The 27,683-nt window shown below is 38.5% G+C and overlaps 1 protein-coding gene across 1 annotated transcript in view; it reads left to right on the top strand.

The window, feature by feature from the left end:
• The window catches only part of LOC137571854 (collagen alpha-1(XXV) chain-like), a 207,064-nt gene that overhangs the window by 126,445 nt on the left and 52,936 nt on the right, over nucleotides 1-27,683 (top strand). Inside the window, exons 15-22 of the mRNA XM_068281586.1 lie at nucleotides 1,880-1,942; nucleotides 6,248-6,316; nucleotides 8,499-8,543; nucleotides 9,906-9,950; nucleotides 11,922-11,999; nucleotides 14,794-14,817; nucleotides 22,254-22,298; nucleotides 24,206-24,250. Coding sequence (XP_068137687.1) covers nucleotides 1,880-1,942; nucleotides 6,248-6,316; nucleotides 8,499-8,543; nucleotides 9,906-9,950; nucleotides 11,922-11,999; nucleotides 14,794-14,817; nucleotides 22,254-22,298; nucleotides 24,206-24,250 — 414 coding nt within the window. The remainder of the gene's footprint in view (nucleotides 1-1,879; nucleotides 1,943-6,247; nucleotides 6,317-8,498; nucleotides 8,544-9,905; nucleotides 9,951-11,921; nucleotides 12,000-14,793; nucleotides 14,818-22,253; nucleotides 22,299-24,205; nucleotides 24,251-27,683) is intronic.

Here is a 27,683-nt window from a genome sequence, read left to right on the forward strand (position 1 = left end):
GCAGGCTGGAGTTGTACTTTGTTCTCTGGTTGAACTCGATGGACGTATGTATTTTTTCAACCAAAATAACTATGTAACTATGGAATACCACTTGAAGTCATAGTATAACATTTGCATTTACCTCTGCATGTCATTTTAAATGCATCTTCTATTTTAGATAGCTTTGTATATTTTATTCTTGCATGTCAGCAGAGTTTATGAATATACACACATGTGGTGCTGAATTCAGTTTAGTGTCATATCTGATTATCCATTGCAATTAGTCATTATGTCACTGAATTTGTCATGGATTTTTAAATGTCAGCGCACATAGGAAAATAGTGTCTGTAGACTGCATGAGAAAGCTAACAGCTTGGATGCTGCTGTATCCTAATATTATTTTTGTAACAACACTTTTATGCACATGAATTGAAGCTGCCTAACAATTATTTACCTTCTGAGAAGGTGTACTTGTGGATTCGGCAAAGGTGGATTGGGTTCCAGGGTTTTGAGTTTTAACAAATGTTTCCTAAACTGTGATGCGATTTTTATTGAAAATGTTAGAATTTACAATTAATAATTTAGCTAAACCCTACCAATTCACTTTTCTTTCTTCTAACCTTTACCTACCCCCTCAAGGAAAATCACCTTCCTGAAACTAGATCTCCTTCCTGATGACTAACTTTAACCACCTTTTTAACGTAAAAACTTTCTTGATGCCTAACTCTAACCTTCTCCACTAATGTTATCCCCCTTCTTGACTAAGACTAACCTCTCCAATCAATATCAACCCCTAATGTTAACCCAATCCAGATGAAAACCTTTTTTCTAATGCCTAGCCATAACTTTTCACATATCAGCTCATTTCTGGCATCTTAACCCAGACTCTCCTATTAATGATAACCCCTTTCTGATGAAACCCATTCCTTACACCTAACCTTAGCCTCCCCACCTTACTGTGTACTTCTTTTTGATACCTAATTTTAACCTCCTCCCTTAAAGCCTAACCTTAACATTTCCAAATAAAGAGGACCAGTGCCCAATTCTGGCTTGACTTGGCTACCCCTTTCTCCCTAAATAAATTTCTTGCATTGGGCAATTCTTACTATCTCTAGTCATGTGATGTTGGTGAAAGGGATTACCGGTCATCCGTTTACTGGCATTTGTCCAATGGGAGCAGCTTAACAAGGGACAAAGCAATGGGCGCTATTTGCAGCTTATTCCCGAGTCTCTTCCATAATCAGCTGGCCATAAACAGTTGGCCACTAGATCACTTTAACATTAACCACCTCCTAAACCTAACCTTATCCTTCCAACTCTAACAAACTAGGATATTGTCCCACTATCATAACCGTCCTTGTATATGTCTAACTGTAACCAATACTCCACTTTCATTATTAGTTTTAGCTTGAGTGCTGGGCACCCGTACCACCCTCCCTTCTTGGCCAAATGGTTCTGACTTCCTTAAAAACACTGACATCCAAACCACTACCATTTTTTTTAAAGATGGGGTTGTATCTAAGTATTGATGCCAATCCTCCTCTGCTAAATCCACCTGCTCCCATGAAGCAGTTAACATTGTTTGAACACTTTACTTAAATAATCTTGCCTTTTCAGTATTTTGCCCCATCATGCCACAAAATCTATGTTAAAATGTTAAAAATATTTTTTATCAATAAGGCAAAGAGAAAATATAAGTTGTAGAAATTCATGTTTTACATTAAACAATTGAAATTTAATTGTGCTCTACTGTACACCATATTTCTTTGCATATTTATGTGATCAATTCTATAGATTTCCATGTATTCGCTAGCCTTATAGAAATGGGACAATACCTACAGTGATCTATATATAGAAGACATGTTTATAAGTACTTGCTAATTATGTTTGTCTTCTGAAGGGGGAACCAGGATTTCTTGGGCCTCAAGGAGAACCTGGCCTCCCAGGCCTGCCAGGAACCAAGGTAAAAACCTATGATGTACCAAAGGTGCCCACTAATGAGGGAATGTGATATTTCAGACTCAGTCAGACCATTGGAAGGTTTCCCATGATCTGATAAGCACATTCCCAAAACATTTCATAACATTCCATTCCCCCTTTCTGCCTATAGAATTTTAAGGGTAAGTGTTGACTATTCCTTTTTCACCACATATTCACTTGGAAAGTGAGATTACTGTTAGAAAAGAAGGTGGAACTGTCTCACATACCTGCTTTATCACCAACAAATAGCTCATCTATTACATGTTTTAAAAGGTTATTTCAGGCAACCAACATTATGTATGTAGAATTATAATCACATAAGAAGCTTTGATCTTTCTGCAACTGGAGTGAGAAAAAAAGCAATGAGCAGGATCTTTCCAAGCAGGAAAAGTGGCAAAATGTTTTTGATGAAACCCACTATGGGAAATATTTAGTATGCCTGCTCCTTTAAGTCACATACAATGTCCCCCCCCCCCCCTTTTTTTTGTGCTGTTTATTGAAAACATGTTTGCTTTATTTACATTAGTTCCCATCTTCAAATATATATTTTTTAAAGATAGAAATCTTTAAGGGCCTCTTTCCTTTCTTACTTACCTTGCAAATATAATATCCTCCCACCACCAATGAAACTGTGCAAAATGGTGCAGGAAATGTGGGCACGCCATGCACCGCCTTAGGTCGCAGGGTGAATTTCAGCAATAGTGGCACTCAGATAGTAATTTCAGTGCTGTCAAAAGACGGAGCCGAAATTACGTTACAAACATCATCATTTGGCCGCAAACAATAGCTGGCAGCCGAATTACGTCTTTCCCCATTGTGGCCTGGAGGGGGGATAGTAATTAATGCCACCAGTACTTTTGCATGAGAAGGGTGAAACGTTTTTCGGCTTCACCCTGTGCCCAAATTTTCCTACGTCACCACCCCAAAACCCCTAAACTTTTTCCTCCCGAGTACTGGCCAGACTAATGTTGATGGGAGAAATTTATTTTTGGATCTACCACTTAAAGGAAGATGGTGTCATGGTTTTATATCAGAGTGGGGGACTGTTGCTATATAGTAATGCCGACCCATAAAACTCATGTGTCATGACTGCTCTTTTTGAACCTTATTTTTTTAATTGTAAACATATCTTCTAAAATGTTTGCCTGCAGAATGCATATGGATATTTGTGTTAAAAGTAAAGACTACAATCGCTAAATCTTGGATTAATTACTTAAGCCGGACCATTATGTAATAAACTGATGATTATACAGTATATAACCCAATTAAAGATGCTCTGTAGTGACATATAGTGGAATGAGGTTAATTATTCAGGACACCCAATTCTACTGTATGGTAAGTATTCTGGTTTCAGTATTAGAAACACTTCCTATATCTTTATACAGGTATTGCTGTATAGTGGTATGTAGCTCTGCCCCTCTCAAAGATGTCAAAGCCTAGGCTGTCTAGAATCTCCTCCCAGAGCATTTTGGGAGACCAGGTGTTATTTTCACTTTCTTCGGAACTCTCAGTAAACAAATATTCTCCAAAAATTACCTATATCACTAAAGATGTCACCTGTGGTAAATTTCTGAATATAAATCAGGGTGAGGAAAGGAGAGGAAATATTTTACAATGGGCAAGTACTTACAAAATAATTTATAAAGTAATGTAAAAAATAAGCAATTTTATCCATTATGTTATTTTCAGTACAGTACCTCTGTAATGTGAAAAATAATGCAGAAAAAAGTGAAGTATCAATAGTTCATGGACTAATAGCAGATCTGACTAGACTGCTTTAGATAAAGTGTTTAAATCGTTTAGGGCTTGGTCTGTGTCAAGAAGTTACTTTTGATTATCATGAGAGAGGTCAGTTTATTCATGTAGATTGCTATCATTTCAAATCCCTGTATGTGCCAAAAGTCAGAGAAAATGTCTGCTTTGCTATTTTTGTAATTCTACTTCGCTAAAGTGTTTATTTTTCAGAGAATATCACTACATATGCATTAGTTTTGGATGTTTATAGCTCTGTTAATTAGATCTGACTTTCCTAAAGAATTGGAAGAAAAATTCTGAAAATACATGAAAGGCAAATAAATCATTATGTTTCAAATCAGATGCAGTTAGTGATAGTGTGTTAATGAATACATTAATTTGATTCCTGGATCAACAGAGACATTTAGATTTTGGCATGGCTTTCTGAGACTGCAGTTTAGATTTCAATTTTGATCTTATTATGTATTACAAAATTCATTAAATGGTTACCTAAAATCAGCCTTTATGTTAGTTTGCCATGCCATAAACGTATGCGAAGCTGAATTCACACTGGAAGTCAGTACTGTGAACCGTTCAGGTTAAATTGCATGGTGCAGAGATTTCAGTGCACCATTTTCACCATCTGTATTGTTTTAAAAGAAAATGGGAAATAATTGCCAAGGATAAGTGACGTATTAGAGCTGCATGATTCAATAGCAGCAAAGACTTCCACATTTTGAACACCTCGAAAAAGCTCGCTGCGCTATGATCTCAGTCAAGTGTTTCTTTGGTGGCCAGTGGCTTTTTTCCATTACAAATAGCAGTAACCTTGGGGATTAGTACGTGCCTTTTTAAAATGGGGATTTACTTGGTGGTCTGTGAGTACCATCTTCCCAAATAGAAGCTTCCTTGATACTTAGTGGGTTCTCTGTTCCTAAACAGGGGCTTCTGTGGTGGTCAGGGGGTGTCCCTTCCTAAATAGAGGCTTCCCTGATACTTGGTGGGTGCTCTGTTCCTAAATAGGGGCTTCTGTGGTGGTCAAGGCATGTCCCTTCCTAAATTGGGGCTATCTTGAAAGTCATTGGGTGTCCCCTACCTAAATAGTTTCTTACTTAGTGGCCAGTGGGGGGCTCCCTTTCTTAATAAGGGATTCTGTGGTGATCAGTGGCTGCTCCTTTACTAAATATAAGTGTACTTGGTGGTCAGTAGGTGTGCCTTCCACACACAGACTTTCTTAGTGTTCATTGTGTGTACCCTCCCAATGTCAGTTCCCTTCCCATTTCCTTGTGGTCAGCAGTCCAACCTCCCTACTTTATATTAATAATGACTGAATTGTTGGGGTTCAATAGTAGCTACTTACTTAGCACTAAGTCATCTGTACCTTTTGAACAGACAGGAAAGCTGGTTTGCAAGAAGCTTGGAAGAAGCTATCTTGTCATGCTGAAACAAACCATCTCTAAACCTTTACAAAACAGACCTTCATCCTGTGGTTTTTTATTTATTTTTTTTGAAGGTTCTCAATGTTGAGGACTTAGTTAAGGGGCACTATGGCAAAAAAAATGTCAAATTTAAAATATGTGCAAACATAAACAAGTAAGAAGTAAGTTTTTTTTCCAGAGTAAAATGAGCCATAAATTACTTTTCTCCTATGTTGCTGTCACTTACAGTAGGTAATAGAAATCTGACAGAAGTGACAGGTTTTGGACTAGTCCATCTCTTCATAGGGGATTCTCAGGGGTTTATTTATTTTCAAAAACACTTAGTGAATGGCAGTTGCTCCGTCCAACTGCCAAAAAACTGTGTAGCAAGTAGGGAAGCTGGCCAGCATCATTGTTTAAGTCCTTTTTAGGGAATATCTTTATACAGAATAAAAGCCCTGCTGAGAATCCCCTATGAAGAGATGGACTAGCCCAAAACCTGTCACTTCTGTCAGATTTCTACTACCTGTTGTAAGTGACAGCAACATATGAGAAAAGTAATTTATGGCTCATTTTACTCCGGAAAAAAACGTTCTTCTTATTTGTCTATGTTTGCACATATTTTAAATTGTAAATTTTTTTTCCACTTTAGTGCCCCTTTAACTGAATTTGAATTAGACTGGATAATAATCAATACAAGGGGCATACTAAACATCTTAAAATCTCACGCAATCCTCTTTGAGATACATAAATATAAATCATATACTGTATACACAGATTAAGATTTGCAGTTGGAAGAGATATCTTTCCACAGTTGTGCCTTCCAGAGAGCCGCCACTTTAACCAGTGCACACAAGATATAAATACAAATGTGTATGCCATACATGTACACTTAATTTAGTTTAACGCATTTGTGAACTAGAGTTCACTTCTTCAGGAGCCAGTCATAGGATAAACAGGAGGTGATACCTTACAAAGATAGACAGAGGTCAGTGCGTCTGGTATATAAATAAAAATATTGTGGAACCTTTATAATGTGGCCCCAAAGCAAGGGAGGGCACTTTTGGCTGCCTGATTGTTTTGTATCAATATTTTAAATATTTAACTTGAATATGCGATAATATTTACACTTTTAGGGTGAACGTGGTGAGCTTGGTCCCCCAGGCAGAGGGGAAAGAGGTCTTCCGGGAGTTTCTGGTCCAAAAGTAAGTTTGTTTATTCATCTTTTTGGTCTTTTGAGTACTTGCCTGTTCATATAAGTACCCTCCTTATAAGAAAAAATATACCATTGTGAATTGTGAATAATGGGGAAAATGCAGACAAGATTATACTTCATCTGAAGTCCCTGTGAGCAGATCTGCAATGCTAAGGTTCACTTTTGTTTTCACTTTCTATTTACTTAGCAAGTACACATCTGCATGTAGCTATAGAAATCAGATTCTTTGTTTGAGCCAAGAGAAAGTGCTTCCCAAAATTAGCAGCTTTATCTAGGTGTCAGATGCCTGGGAAGATAGTTAAAAGAAGATTATGTTGGTGTAAAGAAGATCACCTCAGCACAGCTTCGGTTTGGCATAAGTCTTAGGGCTGGTAAGACAAGTACTGTATTTTTGGGCGGTTAAATGAGATAAGTTAAGATTTCTATAAGAAACTGGCACCCATAATGAAAAAACTATTCTACATTTACCAGAGTTTAAATTAGTCTAATTTTTATAAAATAAAAATTGAGTTGCCATTTCTAGTGATTACATGCCAATCACATTTCAGTTTTTTTAAAATAAAGTCACTTGAAAGCTACACTCTGCCCAATGTCCTCTTCCCTCTCTCTTTGTTGGTATTTGTGGGTATTCACACTTTACCTACTTCTACTATGCTTAATAATTTGAAAATTAATAAAAAAAAATAAACTATGTAATACTGTGGAATTTGCTTTTTTTTTCACAAATCTGCTTTGTTTACCCTGCCATCATAATAATTAAAGTGTATCTGCAGTCATTGGGTAACATGAGGTTTCTGCGGCTGCGCAGTCCGCACAGACGTGAGTGCGGCTGCGCAGCTCTAGGGCCACCCCCCCTGATCCACGCTACAGGAGACAGCCTGTAGCGTGGATCGGGGAGGGAGGCCCTAGAGCTGCGCAGTTGCACTCGCATCCATGCGGACTGCGCAGCCGCGGCAACCTCCGGCGGCCATTTTTAAGAAGGCAGGAGAGCCTGACCCGGGCTGTGGCGTCGGGAGCCGGCCCGGGGGAGATTAAGCAGCGGGGACCTGGCGGAATTTTTGAAGGCACGGAGGACGCCTTCCGCACCCTCCGTCCCTTCAAAAATCATGCAGGTACAGAACTTTTTTTTTTTTAATTTGGGCTCGTAAGTCCTTTAACGTGGAACTATGGCAAACAATTGTAACATTTAAAATGTATGCAAACATATACAAATAAGAAGTATGTTTTTTCCAGAGTAAATTGAGCCATTATTACTTTTCTCCTAAGTTGCTGTCACTTACAGTAGGTAGTATAAATCTGACAGAAGCGACAGGTTTTGGACTAGTCCATCTCTTCATGGGGGATTCTCAGCAAGGCTTTTATTCTTTATAAAGATATTCCCTAAAAAGGATTTAAACAATGACGCTAGCCAGCTTCCCTGCTCCCTACACAGTTTTTTTTGGCAGTTGTGCAGAGCAACTGCCATTCACTAAGTGCTTTTGAAAAAAAATAAATCTATGAGAATCCCCTATGAAGAGATGGACTAGTCCAAAACCTGTCGCTTCTGTCAGATTTCTGCTACCTACTGTAAGTGACAGCAACATAGGAGAAAAGTAATTTATGGCTCATTTTACTCTGGGAAAATTATACTTGTTATTTGTATATGTTTATACATATTTTAAATTTTATTTTTATTATTTTGCCATAGTGCCCCTTTAATGTCTCTCTCTAGTCTGTTGTGGCCATCACTATCCTATCAGTCTATCCATTTATTCCTCCTGTTAGCAGATATATTTGGATTATAGTTGCATAATAACACAGGTATTGTAAAATGAGTAGTAGAGATGAAGAAAGTTTAGTAGAGATGAAGGAAAAAGGGTGATTACAATTGGTTAAGCTTGTATCATCTCACTGAAACTATGCTTCATTGGATGGCTTAACCTATACTAGAAGTTGCTTACTTCTCCTGGTATGTTTCTTAAATAGAACAAGGATGGTCACCATATGTGACTTGCATGAGGAAATGTATTCAATATGATTGTTTCACATTATTAACCCTTTAACTCTTTTTAGCATGTTTCTTCAAAGGTTTTAAAATCACCAACTGCCCTTTCCTCTGCTGCTCAGTTCTCTTTAATCTTTTCTTTCTATCTTTTTCTGATTCATTTTTTTCTGATTCTTACTTATACTAGGGAGAACCAGGAGAGCCTGGAAATAGAGGCTCAAAGGGGTCCAAGGTCAGTAGACTGTTCTTTTCTGAAATCTACTAATAATATGCTTTATAAAGTGCTTCTTGGTAGTCCTGCAAGCTTCATTTGCAGCATCTTATCTTTGCATGTGGAACTACTTCTTGCTTTGCTTTGGCACTCTCTAGTGGCTGGGAGAGGACATTTTCGAAAGCTCGATTTTAACAGTAAATGATTAAAGTTGGTTCTTATCTTTTTTTGATGTCTTTCACAGTGACAACAGGGGCATTTCTTTCTTTCTTTCTTTCTTTCTTTCTTTCTTTCTTTCTTTCTTTCTTTCTTTCTTTCTTTCTTTCTTTCTTTCTTTCTATTTTTAATTTATTTTTAACATGATAAAATTGCAGGGTTTCATGAACATCTTCCAATAGCAATTTAAGAAGCTTTTAGCGTTTGAAAATATATATATATATATATATATATATATATATATAGTCTAATGACCAGCTATGCTTTTTTGATTTTTTATCCAATCAGAATAAATAAGATAAATAACAAGAATGATGCAAAATATCCACCAACTGATTGTACAAGTAGCTCCATTAGTAGCATCTGAGGAATTGTCCTTTGGAATGGGAATGTGGGAATTTGACCCTTGAATACAGTGATACAGAGTCTAGCTAAACCTTGTACTTCAGTAGACATATGACTATTATTTTTGGAAACATTTTCAGGTATTTCTTTGATTATTCTGCACAGCGTCCATGTGAGGCTTCACTCCTGGAAACAATGAGACCTTGGCTATAGAGAAGACATTGGGTTGGGGCAGCAACCTCTGCCTCAGGCACTCATTCCACTTGCTGTTTATAACACCTTGCTATGTGTAATAGTGCATGACAGCACCTGATCCTCTTTTCTAGGCAAGCCTTCTTCCAGGGAGATCATGCCATGGTGTTTATCATAGCTGTTGCCTCATTCTGGGCATTGCCTTTAGTTAGTGTATTTGCTGGGGTAAATGGCATCTAAGCCAAGGCCAGTGGACGCACAAGTGGCTGTTGTCACTTCAGTGGAACTTTATACTACATATACAGAGATGCAATGGCTTATTGTAACTACATCCTCCAACTGTCAGCTGTTCCCTGGATTATGACATCAAAAAACTATTACAATACTTCTACTGAGCACAGACAGCTGCTTAATCCAGGACTGTGTGCACACTCGTCATCCAGAGATTTAGGTGTGTCGTTTATTTGCATAAATCTGACAATGCCTTTGTAGGAACCTTTTGGCAAAGTAGTTTTCATGCTGACATGTTTTGCAGATTTATACTTGATATTAATTTAATAGCAGTCAACAATGATGATGATGATGATGATTATTATTGTAAATGTAATCTATATATTTCTATCACATTAGGGTGAGTCTGGGAACAGAGGTGACACTGGCCCCGCTGGTCCTAGAGTAAGTACTATCAGCGTATGAATCTCTATTGACTTTACTTATTAACTCAACGTAGAACTACTCAGCACGATTCCAAAATGAAATCAACAAGTGTATTTAGAAAAATATAGTAAAATATAGTGCTCCGTTACAATGTACCTTTTGAAGTTTCAGGTTGACGTTATGTATTTTAATAGTTTAGTTTTGCTTTTCCATTACCATTACAATAAGTAGTTTGATTAGGTAAATGTTTTATTATAATTGTATTCATTCTGTATGAGCAGTAAGAACAATATGTAGTAGAGCAGACTGCATTTAGTAGGAAAACCATCTATATACATTTTCAAATGAACCACTTGGGACAGAAACAGGAGAGCTGCTACTGCACAATTGTTTAAGAGTTGCTAATACTTTGACTGCCCCCATGTGGCGAGTCACAGACTCAGCACTGAAGTCAGAAGCCTTGATCTTATTTCAAGTAAGTTAAAAGCAACTGAGCTGCAGGGATTTTTTTTAATAAGTGCAAAATAAGAATTAATTAGGTGTACATAACAGTCAAGGAAGTACAGTATGTTACATGGACAATAATGTGGACACATTGGCAACAGACTATTGCATAGGTTTTTGTTTTTTTAATCTCAAAACCATCATCATTAATATGAGTTGGTTCCTACCCCACCACCCAGAAAAGGTCTAAGAAGAAATGAGGCCCTAGAGAAGATAGCAGTTTTTGCCCACCGCTGATGATCTCCTAGCTTTTTTTTAGTAAGATCTGGCTGGGGATAGCACCCACCAGGACCCTAGACTCTCTCCAGGCCCTAGGTAACTGTATGTATATGCCATAATTGAGACACAGAAATATCAGTGAGGTAGGGCACTGGTGTTGGGTGATGGGGTTCGAGTTGCCACTGGATTTGAGATATGGACATCATTATCCTGTGCTATTTCTTGACTGTGTTTGCTTTGTGTGCCGCTTTATTGTCATACTCAATCAGAAAAGGCCGTGGTTATGAGTCCACCTGCTTTCAGGAAACCATTAAAACAGATTAGACATATTTGCAGCAACAGATTTATACTTTTTGCCTACCTTATGCCACCTTACTTGTGCTCCTCCTTCCCTCTATGTGAAGCTCCACTATGTATAGCCTCACCCTTTTCTTTTATAGTAGCCTCCCCCTGTGCAGCAAAAGCCCCGATCCTGTGTGCAGCTTCCCCTGTACAGCAGACTTCTCTAGCATCTACTAAGACCTCCATATGCAGCAAGCTCCTCTTCATTGTAATCCAACCCTACTCTTCCATATGCAGCCATTCTTTAGGCAGCAACTCTATTTCATATGCAGACTCCATTTTCCATTGCTGCTGTTGCTTGAACATGCTTCCACATCTCAGTAATTGGTAAATTGGTTGACCAGGGCATGTCAGACAGGGTAGAAAACTGATGGGCTGGTTTCTTGGAAAGGTGACATCATTACATTGAATGCCAGTTTGCACCTCATTATACTTGTATTCCCTTCTACTGCAGGTCTAAAATGATTGAATGGCGTTATGCTTTTTATGTCGATGGGTGAGGCCGAAACTGACAACCCCATTCACTACAATTGATGTGCACATACTTTTGCCAATTTTAGCAATGACCTGTATATTGGTATAGGGAATATAGGTCCTGTATTCCATCTTCATTTCCTGCACATTGTTGTATTTAATCCTCAAAGCACAAGTATCTCTTCTGAAAATACATTTAGACCCAGACCATTTATATTTCGCTTTTCTCCTGGTGGACTTAAAGCGCCAGAGCTGCAGCCACTGTGGTGCGCTATATAGTGTTAGGGAGCATTGCCCAAGGACACCTTACTGAATAGGTGCAGGCTTACTGAACAGAAAGAGCCAGGTCTCCTGTGTCAGAGGCAGAGCTACTACACTGGCCAGTCACTTTACATGCTAAAACTCACTTTTATCATTTTCCCAGATATAATATGATTGTGCATTTTTCAGGGACCCCCAGGACAAAAGGGAGATCAAGGAGCAACAGAAATTATAGACTATAATGGAAATATTCAGGAAGCATTGCAGGTAAGACTATAATGCTGTATATAACTGCTATTGGCAAAATTGTTTCTCCTTTCTGGCCACTACTTTGTAGGGAAAACTTCACTCCAGAGCTCCATTTATCAAGTTCAAATGCTATTCATGGCATATTCATCAATTTCATGACAAAAGTAAATTTCAATTTTTTTGATATATGTCTGATTTTCTGAAAGTTTTAGCTTTGTGTATTTTTGTGTATTCTTAAGGAGCTTTTAGAAATGTGAGATCAAATGGTAAATTGTTAATCAGTTATTTTTGCCCTGAAAATATTTACAAAAGTAATTGTTAATTATCACAAAAGCTAACAATCAGAAACAATTTTATTTGGCCAAATAACAAGGAATTTGAATTGGCAGTAGCTTAACAGACACAGAGAAAACGAACCTGACGAAGGCCCGTGATGATTCGCTACATGTAGTGTATTGTTCTATCACTTTATCAAACATGCTTTAATAAGCAAAGCCTGTGGTGTGCCACCTCTCCACTTGTTCGGAAAAACAATACAAGGATACAAAGTGTAGATATTACAAGTTAAATATAGTATATAAGTTAAAGAGGTAGTAAACAGGGTGAGAAGTAGTAATTTTCAGTTTTATGCTGTAATGCTTTCCAGTCCTAGCAGTTTCAGATTTAGCATGGTTCCGCACTAAGCATGGCTGCCGCCTGAAGAGAGAAGCTGTTACTATGCCTGGAGGTTTTTGTTGCCACTGAACGCTATCTTACTCCTGAAGGCATAAGTTGAAAGATGTAGTGAGCACGGTGAGAGAGGTCAGAGGCAATCTTGGTCACTATCACTATCTTTCTGCACCTGCTAATGTAAAGATCCAGCAGGGAGGGTAGGCTACAGCCAATTATTTTTCTTGCTGATTGGATGATGCACTGCAATATCAGTTTTTCTAGTATGGAGCACGGGCCAAACCAGACAGTCATAGTTGATGTCATGATGGATTCAATGAATGCAGTATATAACAGCACCATTCGTTTTTGTGGTAGGCCAAACTTTTTCAGCTGGCGAGGAGTCCTTTGTTATAGTTTCTTGATGTTGGTGACAGTATTTTTACTGCATTTTAAGTTGTCTGAGATTATGGACCAAAGAAATTTGTGAGACTCTACTTGGGTCACTTTAAATCAATTTATGATTATTGTGAGGTCCCTGGGGCTTCTCTTAAAGTCTATTATCAATCATCTCCATGGTCTTAAGATATGATGTTCAAGGTGTTGCTGCTGCACCAGGAAGGAAGCTGCCCCACGCACAACATGGCTGTATGTAGACTCATCCCTATTTTGTATGAGGCCAACTACTGTTGTGTCATCTACAAACTACAGAACCTTTACAGATGGATCTGTGGATATGCAGTTGTTGGTGTACGGTGTGTAAAGCAGTGGGGAAAGCACACAGCTCTAGGGTGCTTCAGTACTGACTGTCAAAGTGCTTGAGATATGTTTCCCCAGTCTAATCTGCTGCCTTCTGTCGGTCAAGAAGTTGGTTAACCATTTGCAGATGGGAACAGATATGCTTAGTTGGGAGAGCTTGCTGTGTAATAGTGATGGTAATATGGTATTAAATGCAGTACTGAAATCTACAAATAGAATTCTATATACAAAATAGAATCCAGATGCTCGAATCATGCAGACACATGTTTACAGCATCATCTGCAAACCTATTAGACCTATTAGCAAATTGCATAGAGTCCGGCAGGGGGTCTGTGATGGATTTAAGATAGGCCATTATCAGTTTTTAAAATGCTAATGAAGAAACTGGGGTTTCAGAACTCATGAGACAGAGTGGTCAGCCAGAGGTTCACTCATTCATTTCCTGGTGGGTAAGACAACTCTACTCCTAGTTCATACCTTTGCTTCCCCTCTTGGACCTGTCTTTGGATTTTTTGACTTATACTACGTGTTTTTTTTTGTGGTTGTATTATCATATACTCAGTTTCCCACTTATCAATGTATTTATTTATTTGTTTACATGCTTGAGAATTTAATGATCCGCTGACTACCGTTTAGTTTTAATTGCTTTTATCATTTGGGATAGGTCCCTAATAAAATGTGTTATATTATTGGAGATATAGTGGTTACGGTATGTCTTTACATTTTTTCAGCCAGGGACTTTACAGTGCATCACTAAGGGGTCCTATAGGCCTTTTCAGTAATGCATTAAAAAGGAACTTTAAAAAATGGTCTTTTACAAAGTATATTTTGCTTATCTGGGAAACTTGTGAAAACCTGTTTGATCCATGCAAAAAGCTGGCTGATCTATACTGGGCACAGAATGGTTACTTAGCTGGAGGGAAAGCAAACTCGTGTTTATGTTCTCAAAAACAAATACATTCAAGGTTTCCATAAATATATATTTTTGGAGGGGATGTAAAGTTTTAAATTATTGTATTTTTCTTCAAGTCTCTTTAAATGGTATTGTCTGGCTGAAATATGCAGATATTGTTTTGCCATAATTTAAGGACACACATGTTTTTTTTTTCAAGCTATTTAGCTCTGCAGTAATGTGTTGTATTTCATGCTCCTATATGTTGCATATATTAGTGAAAAGGTCAGTTTTATTCTGCGTCACCTTGGAACAAATGTCTGAATAAAACTCTGCAGAAGTTTTTATAGTCACAGTTGGAAGCTGGACCACTTCCTAAAAACATTTTTCATGCTCTCCAATTCTTTATTGCTAAATTACCAGACAATTGTTTTAGAAGAATCTTGATAATGTTTGCAGTATGATGTAATATTAAGTATTATGTTATTTCTTATTACTGCCTCTTGTCTTCAGAGGATTACCGCCATAACAGTTACGGTAATTCTGCTTGCATGAACTGCGTTCTTTGTGTTGTGTGTGGTTTTGTTTTGTTTGCAGTGCATGCTTGTTATACTGTATAGTGTATGTTGTGACAGTGATGCATATGCAGTGTATATATAATGCTGCTTTCTGCTGATGGCTAATAAAGCAATGTGTGTTCGATACTTTTCACTCCCACTAAATTTCGGACAACTGATTGATTTCCTTAGACACTTTGCTTTGTGACTAGTAAGTCTCATAGTACAATCCAGAAGTACAGTGTGTGCTCTGTGAGAAATTCCATAAACTGCTTTCCCCCGTGAGATCTTCACACACCTGGAATGCTTAGTCTACATGATCATTTCTTTTCCAACCATACATATTTTAAAATGTAAAAAGAATAGCATATATGTCACTGCACCTGGTGACTTCGACACAAGAGAAATGAAATTGTATCCATAGTAGCCCAAAACCTGCCGCAACCTGTTACTTCAACCCACTGCTCCTCCCTCACCCCATATCAATCTAATCTGACATATATGTCTTCTCCACAGCCCTAACCTTTAGCCCTCTCATCTTCCTAACACTAATCTTTTAGAGGAAATGTCAGTTCCTAGAAATCTGTTTTACACATTACTGACCTTCCTCTGATTACATTTACTTTAAAACTTTTAAAAATAGAATAAACGTTGGAGATAACTAAATGTATTTATATTTATTTAAATCCTGATTATGGTACATCATTGCAGTCCCACTTTGCTATACTGTGAGTTAAGCTAGATACCCACAGAAACGGATGGATGGGAATCTGGAACATTTAAGCATCGATGCTCATAAATGTATCCACAACAGGTTGTGAACTGAAATGGAAAGATTACTTTTAATTGCATTAAAGTGGTCTGAAAGCCAACATTTCTACTTTGCTCTAAAAGATTCCTCACAGCTTGAAAGCTACTATCCCAGAAATTGTGTTTAGCAGAACATCACTGAAATGGTTAAAAAAAAGCACTTAGCCCTGATATTCAGCTTCAATCCGCATCCAAACTGTAGATAACAGTATCTTTGTTTACATTCCAATGTTGTTACAATGTGTGTAAACACAGTCTAACAAGTGAAAAGGAACTCTCTGTGCTTCACACACACAGTTCAGAAAAGCTCATTAGAATATGTTAATATATAATAAAAAGCAGGGTGCGATAAACTACACTTTGGAAACTTGTAATTTGTAAACAGACAATATTACTTATGCACAAAAGCAAATATGATAGCCGTATTAGTAATAAAAAGTAGGAAGACACATTTTTTATTGAATGTTATGTCGGAGTTTCATACCACTTTCATACCATACCAGTTTCATACCACCATAACAAAATGACTTGTGTACCACTTATAATACAATACAATAATACAATATCATTTGTAAAGCGCTTTTCTCCCATAGGAGTCAAAGCGCATATACATGTTACAGCATTTTTATGAACAGTGGAAATTTGCGTTAACCCCACTTACTGTACCTGCAAAGACAGCCCTTAAATTGTTAGACCACAGTTATGAAATATTCATATACAGTAATCAATATCACTGACACAGAAATTAGTTGTTATATGGTTGCTTAGGGGAATAGATTACTGATATTTCCTTTATTAAAGTTACATGGGAATCTTATGGCTGTTTTACTAACCCTATTCTGCGTAATTAAATTCATACTTGGTACCCCACTGATCTCTAAGTATTTTTATTCTATTTAATGTCTTAAGTACAATGCCACCTGTTTTTAGCTGTGCTTTTGTGTTTATACTAATAAATGAAAGTGTGAATTGAGACGGTTCAGTGTGTCTTCAAAGTAACATAACAATCTTAACATCACCTTTATTGTGTTCTCAGCATGTTAATCTCTATAAAAGTACAAAGGAACAAAATGTCTCTTACATACCGCAATACAGGCTCTAACTTATATGTTCAAAAATGTAGAAAAAGGAGTAGTCAAGACAATTCTTTATTTCAGTGATATGAATAAATTTTTTATATTTATTTTCAGTCCATTTTATTTATTATTAATGCTGGCAGTTAACAATCTGATTTTTTTCTTTGATACAATAACGAAATAATGTGTGCTATAATATTGTCTTGTAAAAAAAAATACAAATAATAATAATAATTAACACAGGACACAAAGAATCCCAGGCCCTACAAAAATAATGCACAAGAGTAGCTATTTAACCTCTTTGTTACCACAATGCTCTGGCCCCTCAGGGACCAGAGACTTTTTAATTGTTACTCTGTGATCACTGTGATTGGCTCATTACAGGGTCAGGAACCAATAATCGGTGCATGGAACTCAGCAGTCTTTAGACATCTGAGTTTAGTGGTAATGCATGCATTTAGGTGAGCAAGCAAACGTAGTGGGACCAGTGTATGCCTTGTCAGGGTTAAACATCCATAAACATGGCATTGCGTTAACTACGCTCAATACTGAACTGGTTAATACAGTTTTCTTAAAGTGGTATGAAACTAAAAATGTAATCTCTCCTCTAAAACATTATAAGAAATGTTACGAAACAAAAAATTCCTGTTATAAAGTTACTGGAAAGGTTAATAAGTCAAAGTTACAATTGGTACAAAATTATTAAGGCTCATACACACGCTCAGCAAAAGCTGTGTCTTATCAGTTGTTTGAACAATAGCAAACAACTTTTTTGGTTTGTTTCAACAACAAAAGTTGTTTGATAATTGTGCATTTAAAAGACTTTTGTTGAGCGTGTGTATGAGCCTTTAGAGTGTCTTGAGTTACTATTTACAGAGCAATCAAAGCCGTCTCCTCCGTCTTACCAAATAGATTCAAGTGAAGTGGAACTTAGAAATATTTCCCTTTTTCAGTAACTTGATTCAAGTAATTTTTTTTCCTAGCACTTCTTTTGTTAAGTTTAATCGTTTAGAGCAGTGATTACATTTTGTGTTTTATGTCACTTTTAGCATTAGATTCAGTGTCCATACATTCAAATTGGCTACAATAAGAAATGCAGCATGTTTGGGGTAAATCACTTAATTTATGTAAAATATGCTACTTGTGTGTAAATAAAAAAATATATACTTTTGTAATTACAGAAAGTCATCAATGACAAAACATTGGCTCCCATGCCATATTCTGAGCCTGTGTTACTAGGCCAAACAAATGCAAATTGTTATCCCTCAGTTTTGTAACAGCCAACAAATGCAGTTGCATTTCTACCCAGTCAGCAATGCCGCTGTGACATGTAGAGAGCTATTAACCACTTGAGGACCACAGTGGAAAACCACCAGGATAATTTTTGTGAAAATGGCCACTGCAGCTTTAAAGCCAAGCTGCAGGGCCGCACAACACAGCACAAAAGGGATTCCCCCCTCCTTTACTCTCCGCCAACAGGGCTCTCTGATGGTGGGGTCAGATCACCCCCGGATGTTTATTTGTTTATTTATTATTTACTTAATATTTGTTTTTAATACATTTTGCAATTTTTTTGTATTTATCTGTATTCCCTTTTCCCTCCCTCCCCCCGCTGGCCAATCCATGTGATCAGCTGTCATAGGCTGCAGCCTATGACAGCCGATCACCGCCGACGGTCAGGAGGGGACAGCCGTGTCACACGGCTGTCCCCAGTACAGCGCTGCTGCTGATCGCAGTGCTGTACAATGTGTAAAGATGGCGGTTTCGCCGTCTAACAGTCTCCCGAGCGGCAATCACCGCTAGGAGACTGAAGACAGGGCGGAGTTCCGCCCCTGAGCAGGAGATGCCCGCGCAGCTGGCCCCAGGACCTGATGCCAATTGCCGTTAGGCGGTCCTGGGGCTGCCGACGCGTTACGCGTCGCACATATAAATAAATAAACACATAATTATTAATATACTTTTTACTTTTTTAAGCATTGATTAATTTTAGAACTTTTTAACTTTATGTATATTAGTGCGGGTATATTCTTTTATACATACAACTATGTGACATAATAACCCCCAGGGCAGACTAAACCTTTATATATAGATTTCATATATACTGTACATAATTGATTATTTATTTATTAATTATTTATTAAGGCATATTAAACATCTATACATATACTATATACACATAATTTATTTAATTCATTTATTTATTTATTATTAATTAGTGTAATCTATAACAATCCATTATACCCCCCAACAGTACTCAAACTGAAAGTTAAGACACATAGCCTTTGCATATGTTTGTCTTTTTTTATATACAGAAATATTCTAATTATCTGTTTATTTATTTATATGTGCAATTTGGTAATGTTTACCATCTAGGCCAATATGAATGTAGTTATCAATAGAATTACGGAACCTGCGGTCCATGCACTTGTCGGGTGCCCCCGGGGTCGGGCAGCATTTACGGCCGACCTGGGGGACAGTTGACAGGCCTGTGCAGCACACGAGACATACAGCAGGCCCCACAGTGGAGCCACGGCTTCATAATATGACACCTATTACAATGTTCAGTAAGAGACCTCTTTTTATCGTTTTTAAACAGTTAGTACTTATATCTTGGGCGCCTCCCCACAACCTCATTCTTATCCAGCCACGTTGGTTCAGTGGCTAGGAGAAAAACCTGTACGAGAATGTAGTCCCACCTCTCAACCCAAATGGCTCTCAATAGTGGAGCGGTGCACTTTGATACAACAATGCCACACAAAGCACCCCTGCTCCTGTGTTGAGGAACAATGGTATAATCTGCACGTCCTTGTCCCTTGGTGCTGTATTGTATAGGCAATCCCTGATAAAGGGGTGCCCAAATACAGTGGCATGTGAAAGTTTGAGCAACCTTGTTAATCATCATGATTTTCCTGTATAAATCGTTGGTTGTTACGATAAAAAATGTCAGTTAAATATATCATATAGGAGACACACACAGTAATATTTGAGAAGTGAAATTAAGTTTATTGGATTTACAAAAAGGGTGCAATAATTGTTTAAAAAATCAGGCAGGGGCATACATTTGGGCACCACAAAAAAAAATGAAATCAATATTTAGTAGATCCTCCTTTCGCAGAAATTACAGCCTCTAAACTCTTCCTGTAGGTTCCAATGAGAGTCTGGATTCTGGTTGAAGGTATTTCAGACCATTCCTCTTTACAAAACATCCCTAGTTCATTCAGGTTTGATGGCTTCCGAGCATGGACAGCTCTCTTTAACTCACACCACAGATTTTCAATTATATTCAGGTCTGGGGACTGAGATTGTCATTCCAGAACATTGTACTTGTTCCCCTGCATGAATGCCTTAGTGGATTTTGAGCAGTGTTTAGGGTTGTTGTCTTGTTGAAAAATCCAGCCCCAGTGCAGCTTCAGCTTTGTCACTGATTCCTGGACATTGGTCTCAAGAATCTGCTGATACTGAGAGGAATCCATGCGTCCCTCAACTTTGACAAGATTCCCAGTCCCTGCACTGGCCACACAGCCCCACAGCATGATGGAACCACCACCATATTTTACTTTAGGTAGCAGGTGCTTTTCTTGGAATGCTTGGAGTGCTTGGAGTGTTCTTTTTCCTCCATGCCTAACGCCCCTTGTTAAACCCAAATAACTCAATTTTAGTTTCATCAGTCCACAGCACCTTATTCCAAAATGAAGCTGGCTTGTCCAAATGTGCTTTAGCATACCTGAAGCAGCTCTGTTTGTGATGTGGGCGGAGAAAAGGCTTCCTCTGCATCACTCTCGCAACAGCATATCCTTGTGTAAAGTGCGCCGAACGATGCACAGTGACTCCATCTGCAGCAAGATGATATTGTAGGTCTTTGATGCTGGTCTATGGGTTGACTCTGACTGTTCTCAACATTTGTCGCTTTTGTCTATCCGAGATTTTTCTTGGTCTGCCACTTCGAGCCTTAACTTGAACTGAGCCTGTGGTCTTCCATTTCCTTAATATGTTCTTATCTGTGGAAACAGACAGCTGAAATCTCCAAGACGGCTTTCTGTATCTTTCCCCTAAACCATGATGGTGAACAATCTTTGTCTTCAGGTCATTTGAGAGTTGTTTTGAGACCCCCATGTTGCTACTCTTCAGAGAAAATTAAAAGAGGAGGGAAAATTACAACTGACTCCCTTAAATACTAATAATACTAATACATAATTGGATTCACCTATGTATGTAGTTCAGGGCTCACTGAGCTTACCAAGCCAATTTAAGTTCCAATAATTAGTTCTAAAAGTTTTGGAATCAATAAAATGACAATAGTGCCGGAATGTATGCACCTGCCTAATTTTATTTAAACAATTATTGCGCACTTTCTGTAAATCCAATAAACTTCATTTAACTTCTCAAATATCACTGTGTGTGTCTCCTATATGATATATTTAACTGACATTTTTTATCGTAACAACCAACGATTTATACAGAAAAATCATGACGATTAAAAAGGTTGCTCAAACTTTCGCATTCCCACTGTAGACATCCCTACCCAGATAAATAAGAAAAAGGTATCCCTAATATTGAATGCCAGTTGGGTTGGTCGTTGCTTGTCAGCAGGAGCCACACACTCATTTATTTTTTCATCTGCATGGCTGAAAAAAGTTTTTATGAGTATGACTATTTATCTGGTGGGGAATATTTACCATAAGTATAATGATAACTTATCATATTTAAAGGCGCATACTCACCAGGGGATGTCTTCTGGACCTCTGTCACCCAAGGGATTGTGTACCAATCCATGTGGGGCGACAGAGCACTGACGATGTTGTACAGACGCGCCATTAGCCTCCTGACTGATGACACGTCTGTTGCTATGTCAGTGGTGGAGGGATGACGAGTGGCGCGCAATGGAGTGGCTTCGGGCAGGCGGTGGAACGTGGAGATCAATGTCGTTGTGTGGTGCTTGGGTGTCAGGCATCACTTAAGATGTGGCATCCCAGATCTTTAGCGATCGTTGTGTGGTCACTATACACAGGCTGGTCTGATGCCCGATTCTTGGCCACGACAGTCATTATCGTCACCCACAGCTGAGTTTAGACCAGCATGTGTGTGCAGCTTTAGAAGAAACTTCCCCTCAACGTAAACACATTATATAAATACTAGCAAAAATAAATGTACTCTATAATGTTAGAACCCATTTGAATGATACTTTAAAACTTGTATCACCCTTAGCCTAGGAACACAAGTTGCTGCCTTGGGAGCTATACTTTAACACAGATATACGAGTAATGTGAGAAGCTCTCGATTGTAAATGCCCAGATTATAAATAGGAAGAAAATACAGAGGGTTGTCTGCATTATGCCTGATTGGAAGTAAGAGCAAAAAAAAAAAAGAGCAAAGCAGGTCTAATTCTCTTTTTTAACCAGGAATCCCTGTTTAACCTTGTCTTGAAGTGTGCCAGTCATTGTTGCAGCCCCATTTAACACAACACTGTTGTTGTTTGTCATTATACTCACCTAAACATGCCATTTGATCACAATCTTTTTTTTATTAACAGGGACCTGCTGGACCACCTGGGCCTCCTGGCTTACCTGGATCAAAGGTGTTTTTCTATTTTTTTTATTTTCAAGTTAGATTACACCATGGCAGATTATGGCCATTACCTCACACAAAGCAAATTAATATGAGGGTACCAACACTTATATAACTATTTCGACATATTGATAGTACATTAGATTTTTTTGCTTTTATGTTTGTATGTATTAAGGAAATACTGACTGTACTGTATCCCTGACCATATCATTGGTTTAAGCTTTTGTCTTAGCTTGCATGGTGGCACTTATGATGCTTTGCTGCCCTCTGGAGGTGATGCTTTTGGTAGAATTGTGCATAAAAATTACTAACACTAATTACCAATTGGCCTATTGTTTCTGAGTGTAGAAATGATCTATATCATCCCCTGCATTATTGCTTTATAAATCTACTAGCAGGTTATAGGAAAAAGCTACCAGCCCCTTTATTTCATGTGCAGCATCTCTGTACTGTTTTCTTATTCTATGTTAGTTGCAACCTCTTCCGTTCCATGTTCAGCTCCCCTAGGAAAAAAAATACCCTCAACTATGGCCTTTGAAGAAACTTTCAAACTATATGTTCATCAAATAAATTCTGATTTGGAAGAAACATGGGATTGACATGTTTATCTATGTTTAAAGAAATGCTGTAGTGGCCAAAAAAGACTGGAAAAAAATCCCGACCAGTAATCTTTGATTCAGACAAGAGCTGACCTGTAGTATCCCCCCTTCACCTCACCCCCATTAGTATTGTTACTCCTGCACACCCTCGCCTTGCTGGCCTGAATATCCTTGGTGAGAGAAAATAGGTGGGTTATGTCACTTAAGTGGACAAGGCTAGTGCTGCATTCGGATCAGATCCTTTTGCCCTGCTGGAAGGTTGGATAAGATCTGGTTTACTTAAGCAGACAGCATCAGAATATTATTGAGCACAGGGCAGGGCAAGGAACTCACATATACAGTAGTAAGTACCGTCCCCCCCCCCCCCCCCCTCTACTTAGGGCCATCTTTAAATTATCTCTTTTGTGGTCACCAAGGGACACCACATTGTCATTTTTCAGGGTGGTAATTTCACTTGATTAGTTTATAGGTCTCACATCTGGAACAAACATGCATCCAGAGAAGTCAACATGGTCTCAGACACTTGATCTGCAGACTCCATCCTTGTCAGTGGGGAGACTGAAAAATCCTGGAGAGCTAAAGTAATCAAGCAAACATGGACTGGATAAAAAAAAAAAAGTTTGCTATTAGGTGGCAAAAGTTTGCAACCTCTCCTGGGTCTAATGATAGCATAGGAAGGATTGTAGAAAGGTAAGTGAATCAGAGCTTGTGCTATTGCAGCTGATACTTTTGCCACCTAATAGCAGCCAATTTCTGAACAATATCCAGTCCAGGTTTGCTGAATCACTTCTCCACTATTTCCAGCCCTAGTAAATCAACTAAACTACACGAGAAGAGAATCTGCACAACAGTCAGGCAAGTAGTATTTTAAAGAAAAGATGATAGAGGTGTTTTCTTTGTATTACAGATTTTCTTAAAGGCCAATCATTATTTCTGTAAGCTGAACAAGCTCAGGCATATCCGGCATACAGTATTGACTTGGAAGTAATATGCCTTTTAGAAATCAGTGAATGGCAATTGGTACTCTTATACAGGAAGTGCATCTACATAGGCATGGGTGGTAAAGACTCTTTCCCTTTAAAAGTAAAACTGACTATTTTCAGGTGCCATTTTATAAACCTTTTACATCATAAGCAGAATCTGTATACAATGTGTAATTGTTATTTCTTATTCTATAGCTATGAACTTTGATGTAGACTGGCCTTCTGATGGGTTGGTCTATGCATATCAATAGCCCTGTCACCAAAATATGGTGCGGTGGTTTCATGTCCTTTGTGCAGGTGAATGTAGCTCATGGTACCATACATTGTTTCTACAGGGAGAGGGAGGCCCTGTTGGTCCTCCGGGAGTTGATGGGGAGCAGGTAATGTTTACAGTAATTCATCCCTCAATGTTCTCAGATTGTAGGGGGTGGTTAGTATCCATGCTTACTAAAATGGACATTAATGTTCAAAAAAGTACCACTAAAGCCAAGCAACATTGAAAAAGACATATGCAATATGCATACGTACTGTAATGGAGCCAGAGAATCATTCATGTCAAATGGGGCCCTAGGCAACACAGTAGATTTTGATTGCCCTACTGGTATCCTGGATTCTTTAAGAACGTAAAATGAAGACTAAGGATCAGAAAAAGTGTCAGCCAGGCCCCTGAACATCCACCAGGTCCTAGGCACCTGCCTAAGATGCCTTGCCGATGATCCGGCTCTGACTGGAGTCATCTATTTTATTGTGACATCTTCGAAATGTCATCACTAGAAAGTGGTGATAAGAATTATAGAAGTCTCACATCCATTTCTGAACATTAATGTCCTGTAACTAATCACTTTCTAGATCTCCACAGCTCTTCTCATCTGTAGAAAACTTTCTTTGGCTATTACATTATTATTGATTACTGGAGATGAGAGAATGATAAAAATCTGCTCCTGTTGAAGATTTGCAGATGCACTTCCTTGATTCAAATGTGCTATGTCTGAAGATGTTGTTCACTTGCCAAAATAAGAAGAAATTCACTTTGATCCTCCTCACCACCTCTGATACCAGCCCAGAATACCTGGCACATGATTGTGTATCTTCACAGCAAAAGGGCAGCATACTTTGTGGTCTAAACAAATAATCCTGTCATAATATGGCCCTTATTCAATTCACTTTTATCCTAAGTTTGTTTCTAGGTCAGAGGTTCCCAACCCATGTGCCGTGACACATTATCTTCCCCTTCCCCTTTGTTCCCTTAGTCTGATTGTAGTTAGAGCAGGACTACAGGAAAATGGTCACATTCATGGACATTGGCAGCTATTTTTTGTAGCCCAGCTCTAACTACTATAGCTGCACTGAAAAATAGAATTCCAACCAAGGAGGAGGGGAGAGAGAGGCAAGCTACAGATATTTGGGGAGTGAATGAAGTCCACTTAATGGTGAGTGAATGAAGACCTTAACCTTTATAAAGACAGGGTGTGGCTTCCTTTGGTAGGCATTTTCATGATGTGCAGAGAAGCACCAGGCTGCACATGATTCTGCAGCAGTCCCTGTTGCTAGCAGCAACCCCTGTGTCAGCACCAGCCACCACTATACCGGCAGTAGTAACGGCCAGTCACCAGCAGCCTCCAATATGCTTTCAGCAGTAATGGCAACTCACCAGCAGCACAAATTATGCTAGCAGAAGTAACGGCCGCTCACCAGCAGCTGCCGCTTTGCGATCTGTGAATCGCACATCTCAATAATCTTTAAGTATTTGGTGTTCTAGAAATTCATTATGCCTTTCAGGACCTTCACTCATTCCATTCCATACATACTCCAGTCATCAAAACACACTGAGATATTCAATTTATTACTAAACTACCGTAACTAACATACTATATAAATGGGATAATCCGATTCCTTGACAAAGAGAAGCCCATACTTTACTGCATTTCAGTTTTAATCAGAGCCAATACACATTAGCTGATATTTATCAGACAACACAATTCGGTTCCCATAGAGAGAATATATATATATATATATATACACATAAAATATTACTTTTATTAGTCTACATTAAAACCCCATTTGAATATATTGTATTTCCAACTGTTTGAGGTAGGTTCAAAGTACTAAATCAATATTCGACCTGCAGGTCTGTATCACAATTGATCATACCTATTCCTCAGACAAGATTGCTATTGTGCTAATTAAAAGACTCCCAAGTGGGTGGAGTTATGTAAATTTGTAAAAACCCACTGGAGGACTACTGCCATTGGTTGTAATCTCCATCCATCAGCAGTTAGAATTATTTGATTGGCCGCCCTATCTGCAGCAATAACCTTTAGAAACTCTATTTGTAGCTCCTATAAAGTCCCCATAATCACACATCAGAGTGGGGACACTTATAGCTATGCGATCTCTCACCGGCAGGCATAACTCCACCCACTTGTAGAGTATAAAAGGCTGAGAACGGATATGTCTTAGTTGATGCTTGACTGAGCTTGGGAGCACAGCTCTCATTTTTTATTTTCTATACTATGATTGCAATGTGATTCTTTCTATGCACTTTATACCCTAGCACGTAGCCCGCTCTTTATCCCTGACGCCGGCCCCATTATAGGGGGTTGAGACATGTTGGATGTGTGGTGGGGGGTCTTTTAATTAGCACGATAGCAATCTTGTCTGAGGAATAGGTATGATCAATTGTGATACAGACCTGCAGGTCGAATATTGATTTAGTACTTTGTACCTACCTCAAACAGTTGGAAATACAATATACTGTATTCAAATGGGGTATTAATGTAGACTAATAAAAGTTATATTTTATGTGTATATATTAATCAGAGCCAGATAGATGTTTTGAGGTGGGGTCTAGAGGCCTGCGTGATTTTTCAGGCCCACAGCTCCGCTACCCGCACATGACACACAACCCGCTTTCTGGCGAATCTGATACCTGCACCCAACCCGCAGACCCTCTACCTGCACCTGATCCGCAACCCGATTAAATCAAAATGGGTACCTGAACCGGACTAGCATTTCGGGTAACCCGCGGGTTCCCAACTTGATGCCCTATACAGGTCTAATTTTTCAGACCCGCAGCCCCACTACCCGCACCGAACCCACAACCCGCTTTCTGGTAAATCTCGTACCAGACCCGCACCCGCAGACCCGTTACCCGCACCCGACCCACAACCCCATAAAAATCAAAACGGGTACCAGAACCCGACCCGCATTTCGGGTAACCCGTGGGTACCTGACCCAATCCAGGCCCTCTAGTGTGGTCTCACTACGTTTCAAGCCCCTCTGTTGAAGCACCTACCTTTATCCCATAGAAATACAAACTGGCATTGACCTACCATTGAATGTGAAGTGGCCACAAAACCTTAGTCCTGCTATTATGGGCTGGCATCAATGTGGAAGAAAGGCATACATTTTCTAAAAAATGCTCAATTGTAAGCATAGCAGATCTGTTCACTCATCTCTATATTGAGCACTCCATTAAAATATCTATTTACTTCATTGCTTTTGCCAGACTAAAAAAAGTCTCATCTGATATTGCTGGAATAGTAATTAGTATAAATCACACCATAATATGGCTTTATGTTGTTTAATTCATTTGAATAACATGATTAACATTTTTTATGTGCAAGCATCTGAAGAAGAAAACAAGGCATTTGCTCTAAACGTTCACACTGTGCTGTTAAAATAGATATAAATGGCAAAAGATAAAAATGTTTTTAGTCTACTAAATATAGATTTTAAGCTCAAATTGCCCAGCCTATTGTGTATTAAATTGCTGTATATTTTAGGCTGCCAATGTGATTTGCAATTAGCTTC

Source organism: Hyperolius riggenbachi, chromosome 1, assembly GCF_040937935.1.
Source record: "Hyperolius riggenbachi isolate aHypRig1 chromosome 1, aHypRig1.pri, whole genome shotgun sequence".
Lineage (NCBI taxonomy): Eukaryota > Metazoa > Chordata > Amphibia > Anura > Hyperoliidae > Hyperolius > Hyperolius riggenbachi.